The sequence below is a fragment of the Schistocerca nitens genome, chromosome 4 (assembly GCF_023898315.1).
Source record: "Schistocerca nitens isolate TAMUIC-IGC-003100 chromosome 4, iqSchNite1.1, whole genome shotgun sequence".
NCBI lineage: Eukaryota > Metazoa > Arthropoda > Insecta > Orthoptera > Acrididae > Schistocerca > Schistocerca nitens.
In genome coordinates this window covers 565,157,053-565,178,026 of record NC_064617.1, presented here as the reverse complement: position 1 = coordinate 565,178,026, position 20,974 = coordinate 565,157,053, and the positions used below count along the sequence as shown (strand labels likewise).

General features: G+C 36.9%; 1 protein-coding gene across 2 annotated transcripts in view; it reads right to left on the bottom strand.

Annotated features, from left to right (window-relative positions):
• Positions 1-5,030: 5,030 nt before the first annotated feature.
• Positions 5,031-20,974, bottom strand: part of LOC126251867 (supervillin) — a 695,256-nt gene continuing 679,312 nt past the window's right edge. For both annotated transcript variants that reach the window (XM_049952554.1, XM_049952555.1), the window contains 4 exons: positions 17,094-17,279; positions 14,226-14,500; positions 11,137-11,292; positions 5,031-6,343 (listed from right to left, as the gene is read on the bottom strand). In XM_049952554.1, coding sequence (XP_049808511.1) covers positions 6,257-6,343; positions 11,137-11,292; positions 14,226-14,500; positions 17,094-17,279 — 704 coding nt within the window. In that variant the 3' untranslated portion in view covers positions 5,031-6,256. The remainder of the gene's footprint in view (positions 6,344-11,136; positions 11,293-14,225; positions 14,501-17,093; positions 17,280-20,974) is intronic.

Genomic DNA, 20,974 nt, shown 5'->3' with positions numbered 1-20,974 from the left:
TCCTGTTTCCTGGGCCCAGAGCACAGACGTGTTTTCTTTCTGCTACACCATCATTTCTCTCATCGTATGATGTCCAGGTTGGCCTGCAATCAGGTGCCTCTATACCAGCTGCCTAATGTTGGCTCAGGTTAAGTAAATTTCATTATTTAATATGTGCTAAGGCGGAGCATCAGTGTTTAATTCCAAAACTCTTGATCTATTCAGTATTGTGAATTCAGCAAGCACATAAGCTTTAAAGTGTGTTCTGCAAGTCCGAAGTTCCTTGTCACTATATTAGCTCTTTAACTACTTGTTTAAACCTTGCACCCTTATTGCTAGTTGTGGAGCGTGTTAAGTCTTAAAGCCCTTTACTTACCAGTATGAACTGTTGAGTTTTTCATTTTTTATTCACAGTCATTAGCTAACTTTATTCATTGTGAAAAGCTAACTCCATTCTTTGTAAAACGTGCCTGCTTGTTGCCTGTGATAGCTGTCTGCTGTATTTTGCCACCTCTTCTTGTATTTTGGGCGATTGTATATTTATTTAAAGGTCATTATCAATGTTTCTGCTGTTGTGTACCAGTTGAGAATCACATTTAAATTGTATGACCTCACTGGAGGATTGTGTATTTTATTGCTTAAGGGATTTTATGGAGGTTATAAATTGTTAAGAACTTTCCAGCAGCCACGATCAGTGGGATGACTTGTTAGCCTTACTGTATTTTGGGTGGGTGTTGTCTGTCATTTAACGTTTTATCCATGCTTGGGAATTGTTAGTGCCTTTAGTGGCATTCATTTGTAATTTATCGTACTGGTAAATTCAGTTTGTTCGAACCAAACTGCAGTCACGTCTAGCTGGTGTGACATCTTACTTGTGTTTGGGGGCTTATGTATATTCCTTGTCCTAAGCCCTATTCGTAGTGGTATAAATTGTTAAAGTTTTTTTATTAATGAATTGACCCTGTTCACATTCTTTAAATTATTGTGAGCATTGCTACTCATTTCTTGGCAAGGTTTTTAATTCGTAATCATAATATTTATTGTTGAGCAATAAAGTATATTGCATGAAATAACAAATTATGAAATGTGTGGATTCACCTTCCATGTGTTTTTCCTTAAAATTATCCCAATCCTTGTCGTCAGGTATCAAGTAGGGAAGATTCATATCTGCTCATTTCATTGACAAGGATAGACAAGTTATACAAAGTAAATGATGCATACAAGTTTGTTTGTTCATAGTCATAAATATGTCCAAACCAAGTAATGGCAAAAAGCAGTTTAGAGTTATAAGGTCACAGAAAAGAAATAACTCTTCTCACTATGACGGTTTTTCATCTGAAGTGCTGATATCTCGTCTGACTTGATAGTGCTCCCTTGAGTTACTTTTGTAATCAGTCTATCAGTTGAGGTCTGTTTCCTGAAAGACTGAAATAGGCAGTAGTAATACAACATCATAAAAATGGAGATGACCAAGTGACCTCTACCTATTGACCCAGCTCCCTCGTTTTGTGTTTTTTTGAGACGTTAGCTTGTAATAGATCACTAACTACTTTTCTCGCAATAACATTTTAATAACTCAGTGTGGATACCATACAAAAAGCACTCTATGTTCACTAAACTCCATTTGATAGAATTAAGCAAGGAAAATTACCCTGTTGGCATTTTCTGTGACCTTGCCAAGACCTTTGATTGTGTGATAAAATTCTGCAGGGAAATTAAAATGGTATGGCATTAATCCTTTGCATCCCACCAATATAAAAATATATAATTTTAAAATTTTTCACATAATTTACCTTTGTTATCACAGTAAGAAACAAGTACAAGAAGAAACTGCCAAAAAATAAAAAATTGTTTTAAGGAGGTGGTTTCACTTTGAAACTACTGGGACAAAATTTCTAACCACCCATCATTTCATGTGATATATTTGAAAGCATATTCACATTTTTCATAGACAGAATCCCACATCTTGAAATGCCCATGAACACATAACACACAAAATAAATTACAGTCCTAAAAACAGGCAAAAGTTGGCCTAAAATTTTAAAAAACTTGTATCACAATACATACTGTACCAGTGGTTTCATTTGAATTGTACTCTTGAAAGCAGCAGTACAATCTCAAATCTACATTACAATGACTTAGATTTGCTTACTTTCACTGTCAATAATGTCCTCAATGTGGAAAGAAAAAGATACTTAACAGAATCTCCTCCAACCATGGAGCACTGTCTCCGCACCAACTATTAATTTGAACACTAGAAGTGACCACTACAATGCACTGCATTCATAGAAGTACTTCATTGTACCACTAGGACTCTCTGTCTTGTGACAGCATTGGTGATTTCATATGAAAGGCATTGGTACTTTATAATAATAATAATAATAATAATAATAATAATAATAATAATAAAATGGGTTGTCTCAGGCAGAAATCAGTGGGGTTCAAAGGGTCAAAGGTATTCCTTTATGTGGGTGAAATAACACCTTAACAACAGAAAACAGAGTCACAGTAACAAATTTCGTGTTACAGATAAAACAAAATTCAGCATGGAGGAACATTAGATAAGACGTCCCACAAGGTTCAGTGCATTGCTTCCTAATGTTCTTGCCCGGGAAATTGGAATGCTCTTGAAAAACTGGGACATTTGCTGATGACACAAGTATACTGATACACGGTCTAAACTCATCAACACACAGCCAAGAGACTAAAGAAACATACAACTGCCTAACAGCTTAACTGCTCATCCTAAAAAATTCATATGTGCTATTTCAAAAAAATAAAGAGCTCTTGCAGGTACCAGCTGTAGAGATCAAATGGCACAAACTGGATAAGGCACTAGGTGTGTAATCTCTGGGCATCCAAATGGCTAATAAACTGATGTTCCACCAAAACCTCAATAAGTTATCTAGAGCTTAGTTCTGCATTCTTTACACTTAGAAATTTCTCACATTGTGTTGGCCTTCACACTGGATTGCTAGTATAATTTAGGCTTACTTTCCAGAAGTATGCAGCAACAGTATTGTGTGAAGTTGCCAACCAAATATGTTGTAGAAATCTCTTCAGGAATCTATGAATTCTTATATAATTTGTCAGCATATCCACTGTCCAGATGACTTCTTCATGATAAGTTTATCAGAACATGATGGTTAATGGATTAATTAACTATCTACAAGAGGATATGACACACTACTAAAATTAATTATTGAAATCCCACAGAGAACGTTACAGAAAAACTATTGTTACAATTGGCATAGCTTGTGTGTATACTAGTGGTTGTGTGAATTCAGTAAGATACAGGATGAGTCAGTGTTATTTGATGGCTTTTGAATTTATAGTACTTAGTGACATTTTAAGATGTAGCAACATCTTTTATTTAAAAAGCTGCACAATGGATAGGAGTTTACATCTTATATGTTGCTGACAGGAATCAATCATTTGTGAAAAATAATATTCTTTAAGTGCTGGCCCTATTTTTTCAGCACACTTGTTGATGCTCTGTGTGAAGTTTCCCATCACACTAACACGTTATGGGATATAGCAAAAATCAATCTCTCACTGAATAACATACTTTAACTGAAGCATAGTAAGTGGTTTATTGATGTACACTTTCTCTTGAGGGAGTTCCACAAAAGTCTCACAGACCAAGATACTGTTGGATACAATTTTCCCAGAAACAGCTTCATTATTTTGGTCATATACATTCAAAGCGTGAGCTGTCTTGCTGAAATCAAACAATTTGACAATTTTTGCCACAGCAATGGAGTTCCATGACGAGAACTTTGCACCCCAGAGTTCGCAGTGGTGGCTCTCCCATTTTCTTTAACGAAATTAGGCCCTATGACACCAAATTTGCCCAATAGAGCCCACACTGTAACTATAACAATGCAGTGCTACTGATGCATTTGGCAAGGGTTGTTTGGGGACCAATAATGATAGTTTTGTTTATTACCACTGCCATCTATAAAAAAAAAAAAAAAAAGAGAGCCTCATCTAAGCAAAACATCTCCTCCTCAAAATATGATAATGCTTCAACTTCTGAACTATCACAGTTTTGTAGAAATGAAAGTTTATACTGTGTAAAATTTGTCATACAGAACTTTGATAACCCCATAGCCTGAGCATGTTGCCCTGCAGATCAGCTGGGGCTCTGTTGAATTGCACAACACACAACTTCAACGTTGTCAGGTGATGTAGCCGTCTTCACAATGCTCCTTTCTCCATCTGCCCTCCCAAAAGTTCTTAACCCATACAGAATGGTATTGCACCATTACATGGAAAGTTGGAGACAGAACTTCTTCTGAATGATGGTCACAGACTCTGCATTTTTAAAGAACATCTGTAGGACAAATGCACAGAGTGTTGAGTGGTCTACCTCTCCATTGTGACTAAGCTGCTACTGTAGTGAGAAAACAATGAGCCAAGCATGCCCTCCTCTATACTGACTCACCTGCTACTACTTGAGTCAAAATCATCAGGAAATGCTGATCATATAACATAACAGCAAATCAAACTTGTGGGGTGTGGCTTAGTTTTTAATTTTTCCTGATTATTTATTTCATTTTAATAGAATGGAAGTGATACTATGGGGTGATTCTTGCATTAATGTCTGTTATTGTATGAGTGCTCTATGTGGTACCTCATAATTCTTCTTTTTATATATTACAGTAATATTATTATTGTTGAAATTATCCGAACATATGAGAGAATGCTGTCATGAACTGTATGAAATCAGTCTTCAGATGAAGACCACGATAAAAATTACATCAAACTATAGCCTCAAAGTACCTAGTTTAGCAACCAATGTCTACTGAGCTAACAGAAATCAGTCACCAAGAGCACATTGAAATCTGGGGGCAAAAGCCATAAGGTGTTGCTGCGTTCTCTAACACAGAAGTGCAAAATGTAACTGAAAACATTTCTAATTATTTAAACACAGGCTCCATATAAAGTTAACCTTACTTTGTGTCCCATGCAGCTGCACCAAATATAGGTATTAGTGGCAATATGTTAGCAGTTTTGTGGATTACATGTTATAAATTAAAAAGTGGACATCAGAAGTAATAACTTTAATTTACATTATATTAGTTTATAAATAAAATGTTATGTACAAAAAGTATTTTAAATATATATTTTTATATAAGTAAATCAGTCAAAATTTACATTTCATTTACGCACAAAGCAAGTCACAACTGTACAAAAATCAAGCTTCTCATAAAGAAGAGTGTGTGTGTGTGTGTGTGTGTGTGTGTGTGTGTGTGTGTGTGTGTGTGTGTGTGTGTGTGTGTTTGTTTGTTTCTTTTTTTACAAGACAGTGGCTTAATCTGATAGTTGAAATGATAAATAATTTAATGTACATATATTTATAAGAAATTCAACAAAATATAGGTAACAGAAAACACACAACTTTTGGTATAACATCTGTTAATAGAAACTGGCGAGGAATGCATAATAATAGCAATATTTCACATTAACCAAAACTCGAGGATTGAGGGTATTAAGAACATATATAAAACATGATGATTATTTGTAATTTGAGATGGGGAAAGAATACTGCAACTGTTTGTTGTAGCAGATGCTTCTTTATGATGCGTTAAAATCAATGTTAGCATCTACAAAACAGCGGGGGAAAATAGTTTCAGTCTGTTAGGTTAGAATAAATTCATTTTTCTGATCATTAATATAAATTATCTCACACTTTAAAACTGAAACAGACATGCACTGCAATTCAGCTATTACTCAAACCACTGGAAACGTGTGCCTTATTTTGGAACACAGAAGATGAGGGAAGTTTTCTTATCAGCAATATAGATCACAGAAAACTTTGTAGAACAGACAAATTTTAAGGCAACATTGGCAAACCAAGGAAACTATTTAAGATGTTGCTTTACGTTATGTAAACTGCAACTTGCATTTGGACTAGAAGCTTCAGCAGGTCTGAAAAATGCATACATGACTTATGAAATTTTGCAGTTTCAAACATCACATTTTTTTGAAAGGCACAGGATCACATTAGTGTAACTCCACAGCAATGTAGCACAGCACTTATGTGTTTCCTACCTCTATTGATTGAAAACACTTAAGCATTATCAACATAGTAGGAACAAACTGTGAACACATCACACAGCCAATCACAGCAGTAAAATTACAGTACACAAACACAAAACTAGTCTTCATACATATTCAGTATACTCTTCATGTCAAGTACACCTGAATTCACATTTTATCACAATCTTGCACTGTCCAAATTTAACACTGATATGGAAGAACAAAGGTGTCCCTAAAATAATCCAACATCCTTCTTCAGTTTTGTCTGTTTCCATAAAGGAAGGGAAGAGAATTCTTCTTTTGACATACCAAGAAGTTCCTGTAAAAGTGAAACAGCCTTATGACAACCTCTGAAATTAATAAGAAGCACGGCACATTTATAAAGGACAAAGAGTTCTGAAATATGTCAAATCTGACCTAGCAACTTAAGGAAACAAAATCGTTCTCATTTCCAATGAAGCTAATCTTGGCATAGAACACTACACTGTTGATTGCTTATTTATACACACATTACATGAACAGATGAACAACTGCTCTTACTTCTTAACAAAACAAAATGAACTACAGTATACAGGTGTGGTACAGTATACATTGTTCGTGACCGGGCCAAATATCTCACGAAACAAGCGTCAAACGAGAAAACTACAAAGAACGAAACTTGTCTAGCTTGAAGGGGGAAACCAGAAGGCGCCATGGTTGGCCCGCTAGATGGCGCTACCATAGGTGAAATGGATATCGACTGCGTTTTTCTAAAATAGGAACCCCCATTTTTATTACATATTCGTGTAGTACGTAAAGAAATATGAATGTTTGAGTTGGACCACTTTTTTCGCTTTGTGACAGATCGCGCTGTAATAGTTACAAACATATGGCTCACAATTTTAGACGAACGGTTGGTAAGAGGTAGGTTTTTTTTAAATTAAAATACAGAACACAGGTATGTCTGAACATTTTATTTCGGTTTTTCCTCTGTGGTACATCTACCTTTGTGAACTTATTTCTGAGAATGCATGCTGTTACAGCGTGATTACCTGTAAAAACACTTTAATGCAATAAATGCTCAAAATTATGTCTGTCAACCTCAATGCATTTGGCAATAGGTGTAACGACATTCCTCTCAACAGCCAGTAGTTCGCCTTACGTAATGTTCGCACATGCATTGACAATGCGCTGACGCATGTTATGAGGTGTTGTCGGTGGATCATGATAGCAAATATCCTTTAACTTTCCCCACAAAAAGAAATCCAGGGATATCAGATCCGGTGAACGTGCGGGCCAAGGTATGGTGCTTCGATGACCAATCCACCTATCATGAAATATGCTATTCAATACCACCTCAACGGCATGCGAGCTATGTGCCACACCTCCATCATTTTGGAAGTACATCGCCATTCTGTCATGCAGTGAAACATCTTGTAGTAACATAGGTAGAACATTATGTAGGAAATCAGCATACATTGCACCATTTAGATTGCCATCGATAAAATGGGGCCAATTATCCTTCCTCCCATAATGGCGCACCATACATTAACCCACCAAGTTCGCTGATGTTCCACTTGTTGCAGCCATCATGGATTTTCTGTTGCCCAATAGTGCATATTATGCCGGTTTACGTTACCGCTGTTGGTGAATGACACTTCGTCGCTAAATAGAACGCGTGCAAAAAATCTGTCATCGTCCCATAATTTCTCTTGTGCCCAGTGACAGAACTGTACATGATGTTCAAAGTCATTGCCATGCAATTCCTGGTGCATAGAAATATGGTACGGGTGCAATCGATGTTGATGTAGCATTCTCAACACCGACATTTTTGAGATTCCCGATTCTAGCGCAATTTGTCTGCTACTGATGTGCAGATTAGCCGCAACAGCAGCTAAAACACCTACTTGGACATCATCATTTGTTGCAAGTCATGGTTGACGTTTCACATGTGGCTGAACACTTCCTGTTTCCTTAAATAATGTAACCATCCGGGGAACAGTCCGGAAACTTGGATGATGATGCCCAGGATACCGAGCAGCATACATAGCACATGCCTGTTGGGCATTTTGATCACAATAGCCATAGATCAACACGATATCAACCTTTTCCGCAATTTGTAAACAGTCCATTTTAACACTGGTAATGTATCACGAAGCAAATACCGTCCACACTGGCAGAATGTTACATGATACCACGTACTTATACGTTTGTGACTATTACAGTGCCATCTATCAAAAAAGCAAACAAAGTGGTCCAACTAAAACATTCATATTTCTTTACATACTACACGAATATGTAATAAAAAATGTGGGTTCCTATTTAAAAAAAAAAAAACACAGTTGATATCCGTTTGACCTATGGCAACGCCATCTAGCGGGCCAACCATAGTGCCATCTGGTTTCCCCTTCAAGCTAGTTTCGTTCTTTGCAGTTTTTTTGTTTGATGCTTATTTTGTGAGATATTTGGCCCAGTCACTATCAATGGACCATCCTGTATACAACAAAAGGTGAATGCTATATAAAATTAGACTTTTGCACTCTTTAAGTGCACATGAATAAACATTGAAATTTATTTTTAATTTTAATTCCAAATCTCTGAAGACCACTTCACTACTGATTGTGGAGATGAAAAATGAATCTTATATTATTAGTTTTTGTGTCAAAAATATATTCTATATTATTTTTACATATTCACATGTGTCTCTTCATTAACCGTTTATGTAAAGATAGGATTCTTTTATGTGGATGTTCAGCTATCTTTTAGTCCTTTGTTTATTACTGTGCAAATTAACTCCATCACCAAACCAGAAATTTCTCATGTTAAGAAATGAGAAAAGAAATCTATTTCACTTGGTAAAAATCTTTCTATAGCCAAGATTGCATAAATACTTATTTATTTTGGACAAACAGTTTCAACAGGCTTTGAAGACCAGTAGACAACACCAAGGTCTATCGAACTTGGTTGTCGAAAATAAATATAAATGTGATCTCGGTTACAGAAAGTTTTTGACTGCTGTTACAGCTGCGAAGTAAAAGATTCTTTCTGTAAACTACACCAGACTACACAGTCTCCTCGTTGTTACAAGTTTGGAGGCAGGCACTGTAGCTCCTATGTAGCATGGATTATACTGCAAAAAGACAAATGATGTAATGAAGTGACAGGTATTAAGGATAATACAGATCCAGCCGACTTCAACACTGCCTTGAATGGGCAGAATCTAAATTTAAGTCTCAGGAAACCACCTTTGACAGTACTTTTCTTATGAGTAACCTTTGGAAGAGATATGCAGGCAATTAACAGTACAGACAAGATGATAATAGAAGTTTTTGAAATGTAGATCTACTGAAGAATGAATGGGTAAATACATGGGCTGTCCCTAAAGTACGCAGCCCAACAAGCAAACACAAACTTTTTGGGGGGAAAAATCTTTATTTCTCTACACAGTCTCCTTTCAGCTCAATACACTTTTCCCAGCAGTGTTCAACAGCTTCAGTACCCTGTTTATAGTGAGAACTGTTGAACTCTGCAAAACAGCCATCAACTACAGACTCTGCCTCTTCATTTCTGGCAAATCTTTTACCATCAAGCCATTTATAAGTCTGGAAACAGAACATGATTAGAGGGGGCAAAAATCTGAAGAATACGGTGTAAGAGGAAGGAATTCGAATTTCACTAACTAGTTTTTGGTCATGGCGATAAGGTATGCGTGAACTGGTGCACTGTCGTGATGAAACAAAATTCTCTCTTCTGTTAAACGTGACTGTTTTTACCTGATTTCATCACTCAAATGCTGAAATCAGTTCACATAACAGATGCCAGTGGTTACTCTTCCTTTCTGAAGATAATCAATAAAAATTTTCCCATGTGCATCCCAATAAACTGACACCATGACCTTGCCCGCAGACAGAACTGTCTTTGTATTCTTTGGAGCTTATTTTCCCATTTCAGTCCATTGTTTTGAGTGTTCCTTCAACTCAGGTTTAAAGTGATGGGCCCATGTTTCATCCATGGTTATGAACTGATGGAAAAACTCTGCTTTATTATAATCGCCAAATGTTGTGTTGTTGTGGTCTTCAGTTCTGAGACTGGTTTGATGCAGCTCTTCATGCTACCCTATCCTGTGCAAGTTTCTTCATCTCCCAGTACCTACTGCAACCTACATCCTTCTGAATCTGCTTAGTGTATTCATCTCTTGGTCTCCCTCTACGATTTTTACCCTCCACGCTGCCCTCCAATGCTAAATTTGTGATCCCTTGATGCCTCAGAACATGTCCTACCAACCGGTCCCTTCTTCTCGTCAAGTTGTGCCACAAACTCCTCTTCTCCCCAATTCTATTCAATACCTCCTCATTAGTTATGTGATCTACCCATCAAAACTTCAGCATTCTTCTGTAGCACCACATTTCGAAAGCTTCTATTCTCTTCCTGTCCAAACTATTTATTTACTAAACAATGTAGCACCAGGGAGGGTAAAAATTGTAGGTGGAGACCAAGGCTTTCACAGTAAACACATTCAAGCAGGTGTAGATTGCAGCAATTATGCAGAGATGAAGAGGCCTGCACAGGATGGACTAATGTGGAGAGCTACATCAAACCAGTCTTTGAACTGAAGTCAACAATAACTACAACCACAAGGAAAGTAGTGGTCAATCCACAACAGGCTATCTAATGCAGCCATAGTGTTCTTCACTTTTCTGGGGGAACAGCTGAGTCAACAAATCTGTTGAGAAACACAAGTATGACTAGCTTTCCCCCTCATCTCCCTTTACCTAACAATTTTACTTATGCTCCAATGTACACTTCTCAGACTCAGTTTTATTCAGATCATTTTTTACATATTCTTAAATGCTCTGTTTTACATTTAATGTATGATCTGGAGAAAAGATTTAGTACAGACAAAATCAAAATTCGTTGTTGAAAATATTAGCTATCCCATAATGACCACTTTTCAAAAGTGTAAAGTTGTTAATTAAAATTAATTCTTACATGATTTTTTTAAATGATAATTATTTTTAACAACCTGTTTCTTGATAGTACCTAGATATTATTATACAGTAATATTAACATAATTGCACCACAAGGGAACAACAACAAAGCTACTTAACAATATTCATAGTTATTATACTCCACCTGGAAATGATTAGGGTCGAGATAGATTTCGAGGCAGGTTGGATCCACGCCATCAGGTAGTGGCCTCTGCAGCAGCTGAGCAGGGGGATACGTTGAGCATGTCAGTCTTGCTAGCTCATCTTCCACTGTAAGTACTTCTCCAGGTTTTCTTCCATCCTGCAGCAGAAAAGGAGATAATTCAAACAACTGTGCAGCAATATATTTGAAGGATCTTCCCCATATCTTTGTTACAAATTGTGAAACTTTTCAAAAATTCTCATTTTGTAAAGCTTTTGGATATTATAAATTGCAGGTATCGTCTGAAATAAAGCAACACTTGATTGGAACCCATCAGTATCACCACACATAGAACAGAAATTTTCATTACAATTTAGCAATTGTGAGATTATTATGTGGAGTGAACAGAGACAACAGAAAACTATAACAGCATGCCCAGCAAAAGGGCACAGAATATTGGAGCACATCTTTTGATGGTCTATTTCTTACCCTAAAAAATTGCTGCAATAATTACCAAATAATAAAAGATTTTAAGGGAAATAGGAAAGACACATTAAGTTGCCAACAGGCATAATTAAAAGACACTTACATAAAGCTTTTGGCCACAGCCTTCATCAGCAGAAGACACACACACACACACACACCATTCACACACATAAACAAGCACACCACCTGCACACACTAGCATTTTTCGGACAACAAGAGACAGTGTGGTATTGGGTTGCAAGGCTCACACATCTCTCAAGTCAGTTAACTTGCAAGTTGTGTGTAGCTGATCCTCTTCTCTGTGTAATCAGTTATGCTGATCTCCCAAAAGCTTCTTCTCCAAAGACTATAGCTGGTTAAACGAGTTTATTAAACTACTTCTCTATCCTTGAAATAATTTGGGTACTCTTAGAATACGCTTCAGTTCAATCACTTTATATTCTCAGCTTCCACAGACAACAACTTCTGCAAGCTAACTTAGTCCTTAAATATTACACTCATTGACACATATTCAGATATCATTGGTTTGATAACCAAATAATTTATGAACTCCATACATGTGTCTTGCTTTGTTCACAAATCCTCTGTGTCTAGTCTCAAGTGAGTCCAATATGTGAATGTATATAGAAATCTATATTCAATTGTTCATTAGTCTTTTTACAATCCAAACAGACACAAAAGAGCACAGAATACCACATAAACTTTTCTTGTTCTTCTCTACCCGTACACGAAAACTCTGTGGACCGTATAGCAAGTACTTGTCCGCTGCCGTTCAGCCGCCGGGTCCATCTTTTTCTCATAACTATTTTTTGACCTGCACATTCAAATAGGCAATGCACAGTAGGGCATATTTGTTTCTCCCACTCACCTCTAAAATATCGGGTGTTCAAAACAGAGGAAGGCCAAGCAGTTCTAGAATTTACTCTGAAATTTTTCTCATAACTATTTTTTGACCTGCACATTCAAATAGGCAATGCACAGTAGGGCATATTTGTTTCTCCCACTCACCTCTAAAATATCGGGTGTTCAAAACAGAGGAAGGCCAAGCGGTTCTAGAATTTACTCTGAAATTCTCAAAGCACTAAAACACATTACCTCCAACTCCAGCTTCTTGAGCCAGAATGCCAGCGTTCCAGCCCGAGAAACTGGAGTTGGCTGTCATGTGTGCTTGCTTGTGTGTATGAATGGTGTGTGTTTCTCTTTTGCTGATGAGGCCATGTCCAAAAGCTTTGTTTGTCTTTTAATTGTGCCTGTCTCAACTTAATGTGTCTTCTTTACAGGAAGTAACAATATGTCTTTTTGTACGTTACTGGTATTCCTACCTGGAATTTCCATTGCTTGATTTTTACAAAAGAGATGTATTTCAAATGTCTATTCTCTTTAGTTTAATTTTTTCACATGTTCTATGGGGCAATGTAAGACAACACTAGTCTGTCCTGGAATGAGTCACTACGTAATGCACAGAAGGCTAGTAAAATATTTAAAAAAAATACATAACATTATATATATATGAGGAGATCATGGTAATGATATATACAGATAAGTAACACCAAATGTCTTTAAATGACAACAAGTAACTCCTGTACACAATGGAAGAGACATGCACAACAAGGAAGCCTTCGACTTACACTGAAAACTTTAGGTTTAAACACTCTCATTTCTCAGTTCTGCCAGAAACTTGCTGAGAAAAGAACCTACAGAAAAGTGCACACATTTTTGTGCATTAGATAAAGAAGTGTTATCTAAATGTAAATCATTTGTCTGTTTAGTATGCTATAGGGAGTACATGTACAGGAATGGCAGATGTGGATTCCTAAATGCTTGAATAACACCCTTTTCCCCGTTTGATAACGTTTTAGGACAACCTCCTGTTTCCCATTTGTTAGACACAAACTGAACCTGTGGCGAGTTTTTCTCCCAGTTCCAAAGTGCTCCAAAAATATGCAGAAATGTAGCACCATCAATGCAGTGCAATCATCTTTTGAATAATAGATGTACCTACTATCCTTAATTTATCACTGAGCTGAAATATATTTGCTTTTGATGCTATTTTCCTCTTAATCTGAAAAGAAAATCTGTATTTAATACTCAAACTAGAAAGAAATACAATGAAACTGAATCAATCAGTTTCAAATATCATCATTTTATTCTCAGAGAAACATACATTCCTTGTATGTAGTTTCTTAAAAAATGCTACACTAGCCAAAATATTTTCAAATATTTGTTATATATTTAACTAAACTTTGCAAACCACTGAAGTGGAAGTCAAAGGGTCCTATCAAGCCACTGATTTATATCATGGGAGAATGAAAAAAATTGTACTTTATTAGAAATTTTCTAATGAAATGGAATCCCCTGTATTATATACTGCAGCAAACATTCATCAAACATCAACTACATACATCTACGTATTTTAAATATGTCCTACCATAATGTGGTGACAGAACTTCCACAGGATCATTTTCAACTAATTACACTACATTTCTCAAACTTTATTAAGAAACAAGCTCACCGATTCTACGATGTTAGTACTATACTGCTGTAACAATATTTAGATACTGACAATTTAAAGTCACTAGAGGCACTGGTGCATATTTCATACTGACCCTTATGTTAAGTTCTGCTATATCATCTCTATCAGTCCACACAGGAAACAGATTAGTAAATTCAAGTGGTTCAAGGCCAGCCCACACAAGCCACGCAGAAGCTTTTCTCCTGCCCATGTGATGAGCATAGTCAAGTGCGGTCTGCATTGCAGCACGTCGCTCTGCCTGCCATCGCACAGCACCAGATCCTGTTTGTGTACTAGGCTCTTCTGTTGTGTCTGGCCACCAACCCTGCCACAACCAAAGCTCGCTCCCACTATCAAGCAGGAACAGTGCTGTAAAAAACAAGACACTTTAGTTGCAGAAAATAGTGTACAAAATGTTTAAACAGAGACAAACATTTGTAGCACTTCCTCCCCCTGCAAAACTTTGATCTCCAGCTGCCCTTTGAGAAATGGAGATTTTAAAAATTACGTAAGTTGCTGTAGGGGAGGTTCTGTGAAATACCACATTTACTCCAGTATAAGAATACCCCAATATGACATCCCCCACCTTTTCTTACTGGCTCCATGAGAAAAATTGATTTTTACCACATTCTGACTAATTAAAATTGCAAAATGTTTTATTGACCAAATATATACCTAAAAAATTTAACATTATACCTGTTCTAAACTTATGCTATTTAATGATTGTCAACATTTTGATAATACAAGGAGCGATAAAATAAACAAAAAGAAATGGTTTTCTTTCATTCCTTTCTTGATTAATATCTAACCCAGTTGTCTGTTACACGACCATTGTCTGTTGCACCACAACCACCACCATCACCATCCTAATATCACACTTGAAATTGCAACAGGTGATACAAGCAAGAAAGAAATTTACAATCTTGGCCATTTCTTCTGAATATATCATGATTTCCAAGGTTATGTTCATGGTGGGACCTGAGAACACAGCTGCTTTTTCTGAATACACAGAGGATTTTGCATTTATATATCATCCTCTTGTTTCCCAACATGTCATCTGCCTCCTGCTCTCTCACTGGCTGCATTGATACAGCACCTCACACCACTTCACATAATGTCTCACAGTGAGTGTTGACAACACTGGTGCATGGAACACGTACATTGCTTGCCCTGTCTAGACTTTTACCATCTCCTACAGAAATGTATACTACCATTGAGTACTTGCCCAGTCTTAAAAGTTAATTCAATTTTGACTACGAATGGATTCATACAAACTGCAGTTTAAACATGGGTAGATGCTCATCAAAAGCGAAGGTATGTGGTACACATTCCCATGGTTGACTGCATGAAGAAATTGCCCCCAGCTTCCCTGTTCACTTTCCAATCCCTCAGAGTTCTTCAAAGCAAATCTGCATGTGACTTCAATTGCCAAAGCTTCACCTGTAAATGTTAGCCAACCACTATTTAATATATTACACAATGTAAAAATGTTAAGCTTAGCAGCAACAGTTTAATCTGCAAATGTAAGATGACCCTGCATTTTTCGAATGACAAATTTGGGAAAAAACCTTGTATTATCAACAGGTAAATAAGATAATGATGAAACAGGTATACACTAAGCTATCTTTCATTCAAAGATGTCATGATGTAGATCTACAGTAACTTGAAACTGAAAACCAAACATTTAGCATCAACCAGTTTTCATAGCAGTTGTAGAAGAATTTCAAAGAGCAATACACTGGTTTGCTACTCCCCTTATAACACTTTTTCGAATTTATTTCAGTGTATAACATTAAACTTCATTATTTGAGACTCTACTTGTTTGTTTTTGTCACAATTTAAGGGAGTTATTTGCGACATATTCCTATGGTGTCACACATCTTGTTTTTCCCCATTATCTTTGGCAGTTTTATTCATATAACTCAAAGTTTTGTTCCCAATGCTACATCTACATTCTAGATCTGTTTTTTAGCATTTCTTACATTTGTCTGATTGTAAACTTCATTCATTTCCAAACCCAATACATGTATAGTGACGTGTTTGTGTTTGTTAGATATCTGTACATTCAGAAGGAAACTAACATGTCTTTTCCACAGAAACTCTCAAATACCTGTTCACGAAAGAAGGTAAAAGTCAGTCTTACAGCAGGAAATAAAAACAGGCATAAAATGGAACTGGCAAAAACTGTTAATGTGCTAAGAATAACATTGTGGAATTTTTAGTTCTAGATGCAGATTACACAACAAGATCCAGAAAGGTGCAAGGCTTTATCATTGCCTTTATTTTCAGCAGCTTATTATACTGCTTCAGAGAATCTTTGACATCTATCTGAACCACTCATTCTTTGGGAAGGAACATTTGGTTCTAAAAATTTTAAGTTCCTCTTCTTGTGCCTTTTTTTGTCACCACACAGTCAATAATTATTATTACTTTTATAATTCATTTTCAGATAGTGAATGCTTTTTACCAGAGAACATTATGAAATACTATGCTATACTAAGCTAGTAATACTCTCTCCCTCTATGTCTCCTTCACCTTCTCGTGGAAAAAAAACCCAGGTTTTCTAAACTTCTTGTGTTGTTACCTGCTCTACTTACTTGTGTTATTCATTTAAGTTCATTTAATTTTAAATGATTAATACCTAATAAGACAACATTTGTAAATTATCTGGAGAAGAGAAGAGCACCAAAGTGGTCCATATAAATGCTTGTAATGGTTTCAATGGAGAAAACAGAAGTGAATGAGCTCAAAGTTCAATTTTGATATCTGTGAGGGAAAGAATGCAATAAAACAGGATCTAACATTCACGCCCAGTAAATCAGGTATAATTTTCAATAATCATCAGAATTAACATAAAATAAATGGAAACATATGCAATATAAATTTATAGTAATGACTACTGCAACATTTCAGTCGGTGTCATTCATCAAACAACACATACAGAACTTAATCATGATCTTACCTGGTTGACTGGCACTGTACAAATCATCCTGCAGGAATGGAAAGGCCACAGGAAATTCTGGATGTCTATATGGACTCAGTATCTCAGTAGCAGAGAAGAAGCCAGAAATACTGCTCAAATGGAAAAGTCGAGGTGTGCCATTTGCCTGAACTGATGTATACAATTGACGACTGCTGCCACCAAGACCTGTTCGAAATGCACACAAAAAATTTTTACATCACATATTTTGCAACATGGGAACAGAAAATTGTTGTTGTTATTATCATTATTATTAAATTTATTGGCCACATTGGAGCACTTGAGACATTGCTTGTTCAATTTTGCTTTTCAGGTTGCACTGTTTGGTTCTAGCAATCCACCAACAACATTATATTCTTTCTGAACATAATTTTCTCAATCTGTCTGAAATTCCTATAGCCCTTTTATGTGTGACTTCTGCTGCAAATCTGTGATTCCTAAGAAGAGTACTGATTTTATCTGTTTCCTCTGCATCTGTTACCTGGTTTAAAACCTTGCCAAATTACTTGGACATAATGTCCTCCTATCTTTTTTCTAAGATTTCTCATCCCAAGTTGTAAAATCCTGATTTCTTGCAACCTCAAGACATGAAAGAAATATTAATTCTCAAGACTACTTCAACCTGGCTTTTTTTATTATTATTATAATTTGTACAGGTTTTGATGATTCTTCTTTCAGTTTTGAGGAGATGATCAGTTGTTTCCTCATTTTTAATTTGGAACAGGGTGTTGCAAGCACAAGTTTTGGTTCTAGAATGTTTCTGATAGTGTGTGTTGGATCTTAGTGTCTTTTAACAAGCATTTGTTACTACACACTGGACTGCTTACAAATTGAGCTTTTTTTTCATTTTGTTAGTCCCATTTATCCATCTTTTCTTGTTAGTTATTCTTCATAGTTCTCCAAGATATTTAAACTGTACAACTATGTTAATTTTTTGATTACTTATGAAGACTAATATCAGGGTGTATACGTGGACGACGAAAAAAAATTCCCAGATTTTTCCCGCATTTCCCGGTTAAAAATACACTTTCTCCCGGATGAAAACACATTTTTTCTGTGTTAAGTAACAGTATACTTTTCCTCGAAACTGTAAAACTTATCAATCCTTTAAATGGTTGTGGTTTTATACACTGGCGTAAAATTTCCCGGCACTTTGGAAAACGAAACTCAGGGGGAAAAAACACGTTCTAGAAAGATGTCTGATGTGCTGCAACATGTACACTGCATATTTTCGTATTACGAAAGTATAAATTCGAATTCCACCAAACACCGCATGTTGCTTTCCGAAGGATTGAAATCGAGATTGCGATGCGCTTTTGTAAGCCAGTTGTAGCTCATGTCAAGCAATCTCGGCAGCTGATGACAGCAGATATTCAGATCATAGGACACGTGATGTAGTCAGCCAATAGCAACATCACTGTAAAGTAGCGCGAATACACAAATAGGAAAAGGTAATGGTTTAAATTAATATACATGTATACATAGTGTTGCTACAAGAAAAGAAAAGCTTTTACGTTTAATTTTGGTCATTAAGATTAATAAGCTGCAAGAGAAGCTAAGCTTTAACACATAATGATCATTTTTGCATGTGTTACACTTTAAAGGTACATCACAAAAATGTACCAGTAAATTTTTTAACAATGACATAAATGTCTGATCTTCTGGCTCGAAAATATTCTAAATGGTCGCCCTCAAAGATCTGATTTTTGAATGAGAGCCAAATGCTCTGTGATTTAAGAAATTCATCGGACATCTGCGTGCTCAGAGTTCATCTTGTGTAAAAGGAAATTTACTTTGAAAGTAACGCTTTCCAAACAACCATTCGCAATATTTTCCCGCGACCTGTTAGAAATAGAATTGTTTCAGCAGCTGCCAGAGCACGCCAAATAACAGGTGTCGCAGCGCTTGTGCAGCTACGATGACGCTGGAAGCCTGAACGTTCATACGTGTAAAACATTAAAAGATCTTACATTATGCCATAAAAGATGTAAATTTTCTTGGAGTACCTGTACTCCAAGGACATGCGGGGACCAAGCAGCAATCGGTATTGTAATTGTAAACTGTCGAAGCTGCATTGGTAAAGTACCGGAACTTCAAGCGCTGATAGAAAGCACCGAAGCTGAAATCGTTATAGGTACAGAAAGCTGGCTGAAGCCAGAGATAAATTCTGCCGAAATTTTTACAAAGGCACAGACGGTGTTTAGAAAGGATAGATTGCATGCGTCCGGTGGTGGCGTGTTTGTCGCTGTTAGTAGTAGTTTATCCTGTAGTGAAGTAGAAGTGGATAGTTCCTGCAAATTGTTATGGGTGGAGGTTACACTCAACAACCGAGCTAGGTTAATAATTGGCTCCTTTTACTGACCTCCCGACTCAGCAGCATTAGTGGCAGAACAACTGAGAGAAAATTTGGAATACACTTCACATAAATTTTCTCTCTTAGGTGGAGATTTCAATTTACCAGATATAGACTGGGACACTCAGATGTTTAGGACGGGTGGTAGGGACAGAGCATCGAGTGACATTATACTGAGTGCACTATCCGAAAATTACCTCGACCAATTAAACAGAGAACCGACTCGTGGAGATAACCTCTTGGACCTACTGTTAACAAACAGACCCGAACTTTTTGACTCTGTAAGTGCAGAACAGGGAATCAGTGATCATAAGGCTGTTACAGCATCCCTGAATATGGAAGTTAATAGGAATATAAAAAAAGGGAGGAAGGTTTATCTGTTAGGAAGAGCAATAGAAGGTAGATTTCAGACTACCTAACAGATCAAAACGAAAATTTCTGTTCCGACACTGACAATGTTGAGTGTTTATGGAAAAAGTTCAAGGCAATCGTAAAATGCGTTTTAGACAGGTACGTGCCGAGTAAAACTGTGAAGGACGGGAAAAACCCACCGTGGTACAACAACAAAGTTAGGAAACTACTGTGAAAGCAAAGAGAGCTTCACTCCAAGTTTAAACGCAGCCAAAACCTCTCAGACAAACAGAAGCTAAACGATATCAAAGTTAGTGTAAGGAGGGCTATGCATGAAGCATTCAGTGAATTCGAAAGTAAAATTCTATGTACCGACTTGACAGAAAATCCTAGGAAATTCTGGTCTTACGTTAAATCAGTAAGTGGCTCGAAACAGCATATCCAGACACTCCGGGATGATGATGGCATTGAAACAGAGGATGACACGCGTAAAGCTGAAATACTAAACACCTTTTTCCAAAGCTGTTTCACAGAGGAAGACCGCACTGCAGTTCCTTCTCTAAATCCTCGCACAAATGAAAAAATGGCTGGCATCGAAATAAGTGTCCAAGGAATACAAAAGCAACTGGAATCACTCAACAGAGGAAAGTCCACTGGACCTGACGGGATACCAATTCGATTCTACACAGAGTACGCGAAAGAACTTGCCCCCCTTCTAACAGCCGTGTACCGCAAGTCTCTAGAGGAACGGAGGGTTCCAAATGATTGGAATATAGCACAGGTAGTCCCAGTCTTCAAGAAGGGTCGTCGAGCAGATGCGCAAAACTATAGACCTATATCTCTGACGTCGATCTGTTGTAGAATTTTAGAACATGTTTTTTGATCGAGTATCATGTCGTTTTTGGAAACCCAGAATCTACTATGTAGGAATCAACATGGATTCCGGAAACAGCGATCGTGTGAGACCCAACTCGCGTTATTTGTTCATGAGACCCAGAAAATATTAGATACAGGCTCCCAGGTAGATGCTATTTTTCTTGACTTCCGGAAGGCGTTCGATACAGTTCCGCACTGTCGCCTGATAAAGTAAGAGCCTACGGAATATCAGACCAGCTGTGTGGCTGGATTGAAGATTTTTTAGCAAACAGAACACAGCATG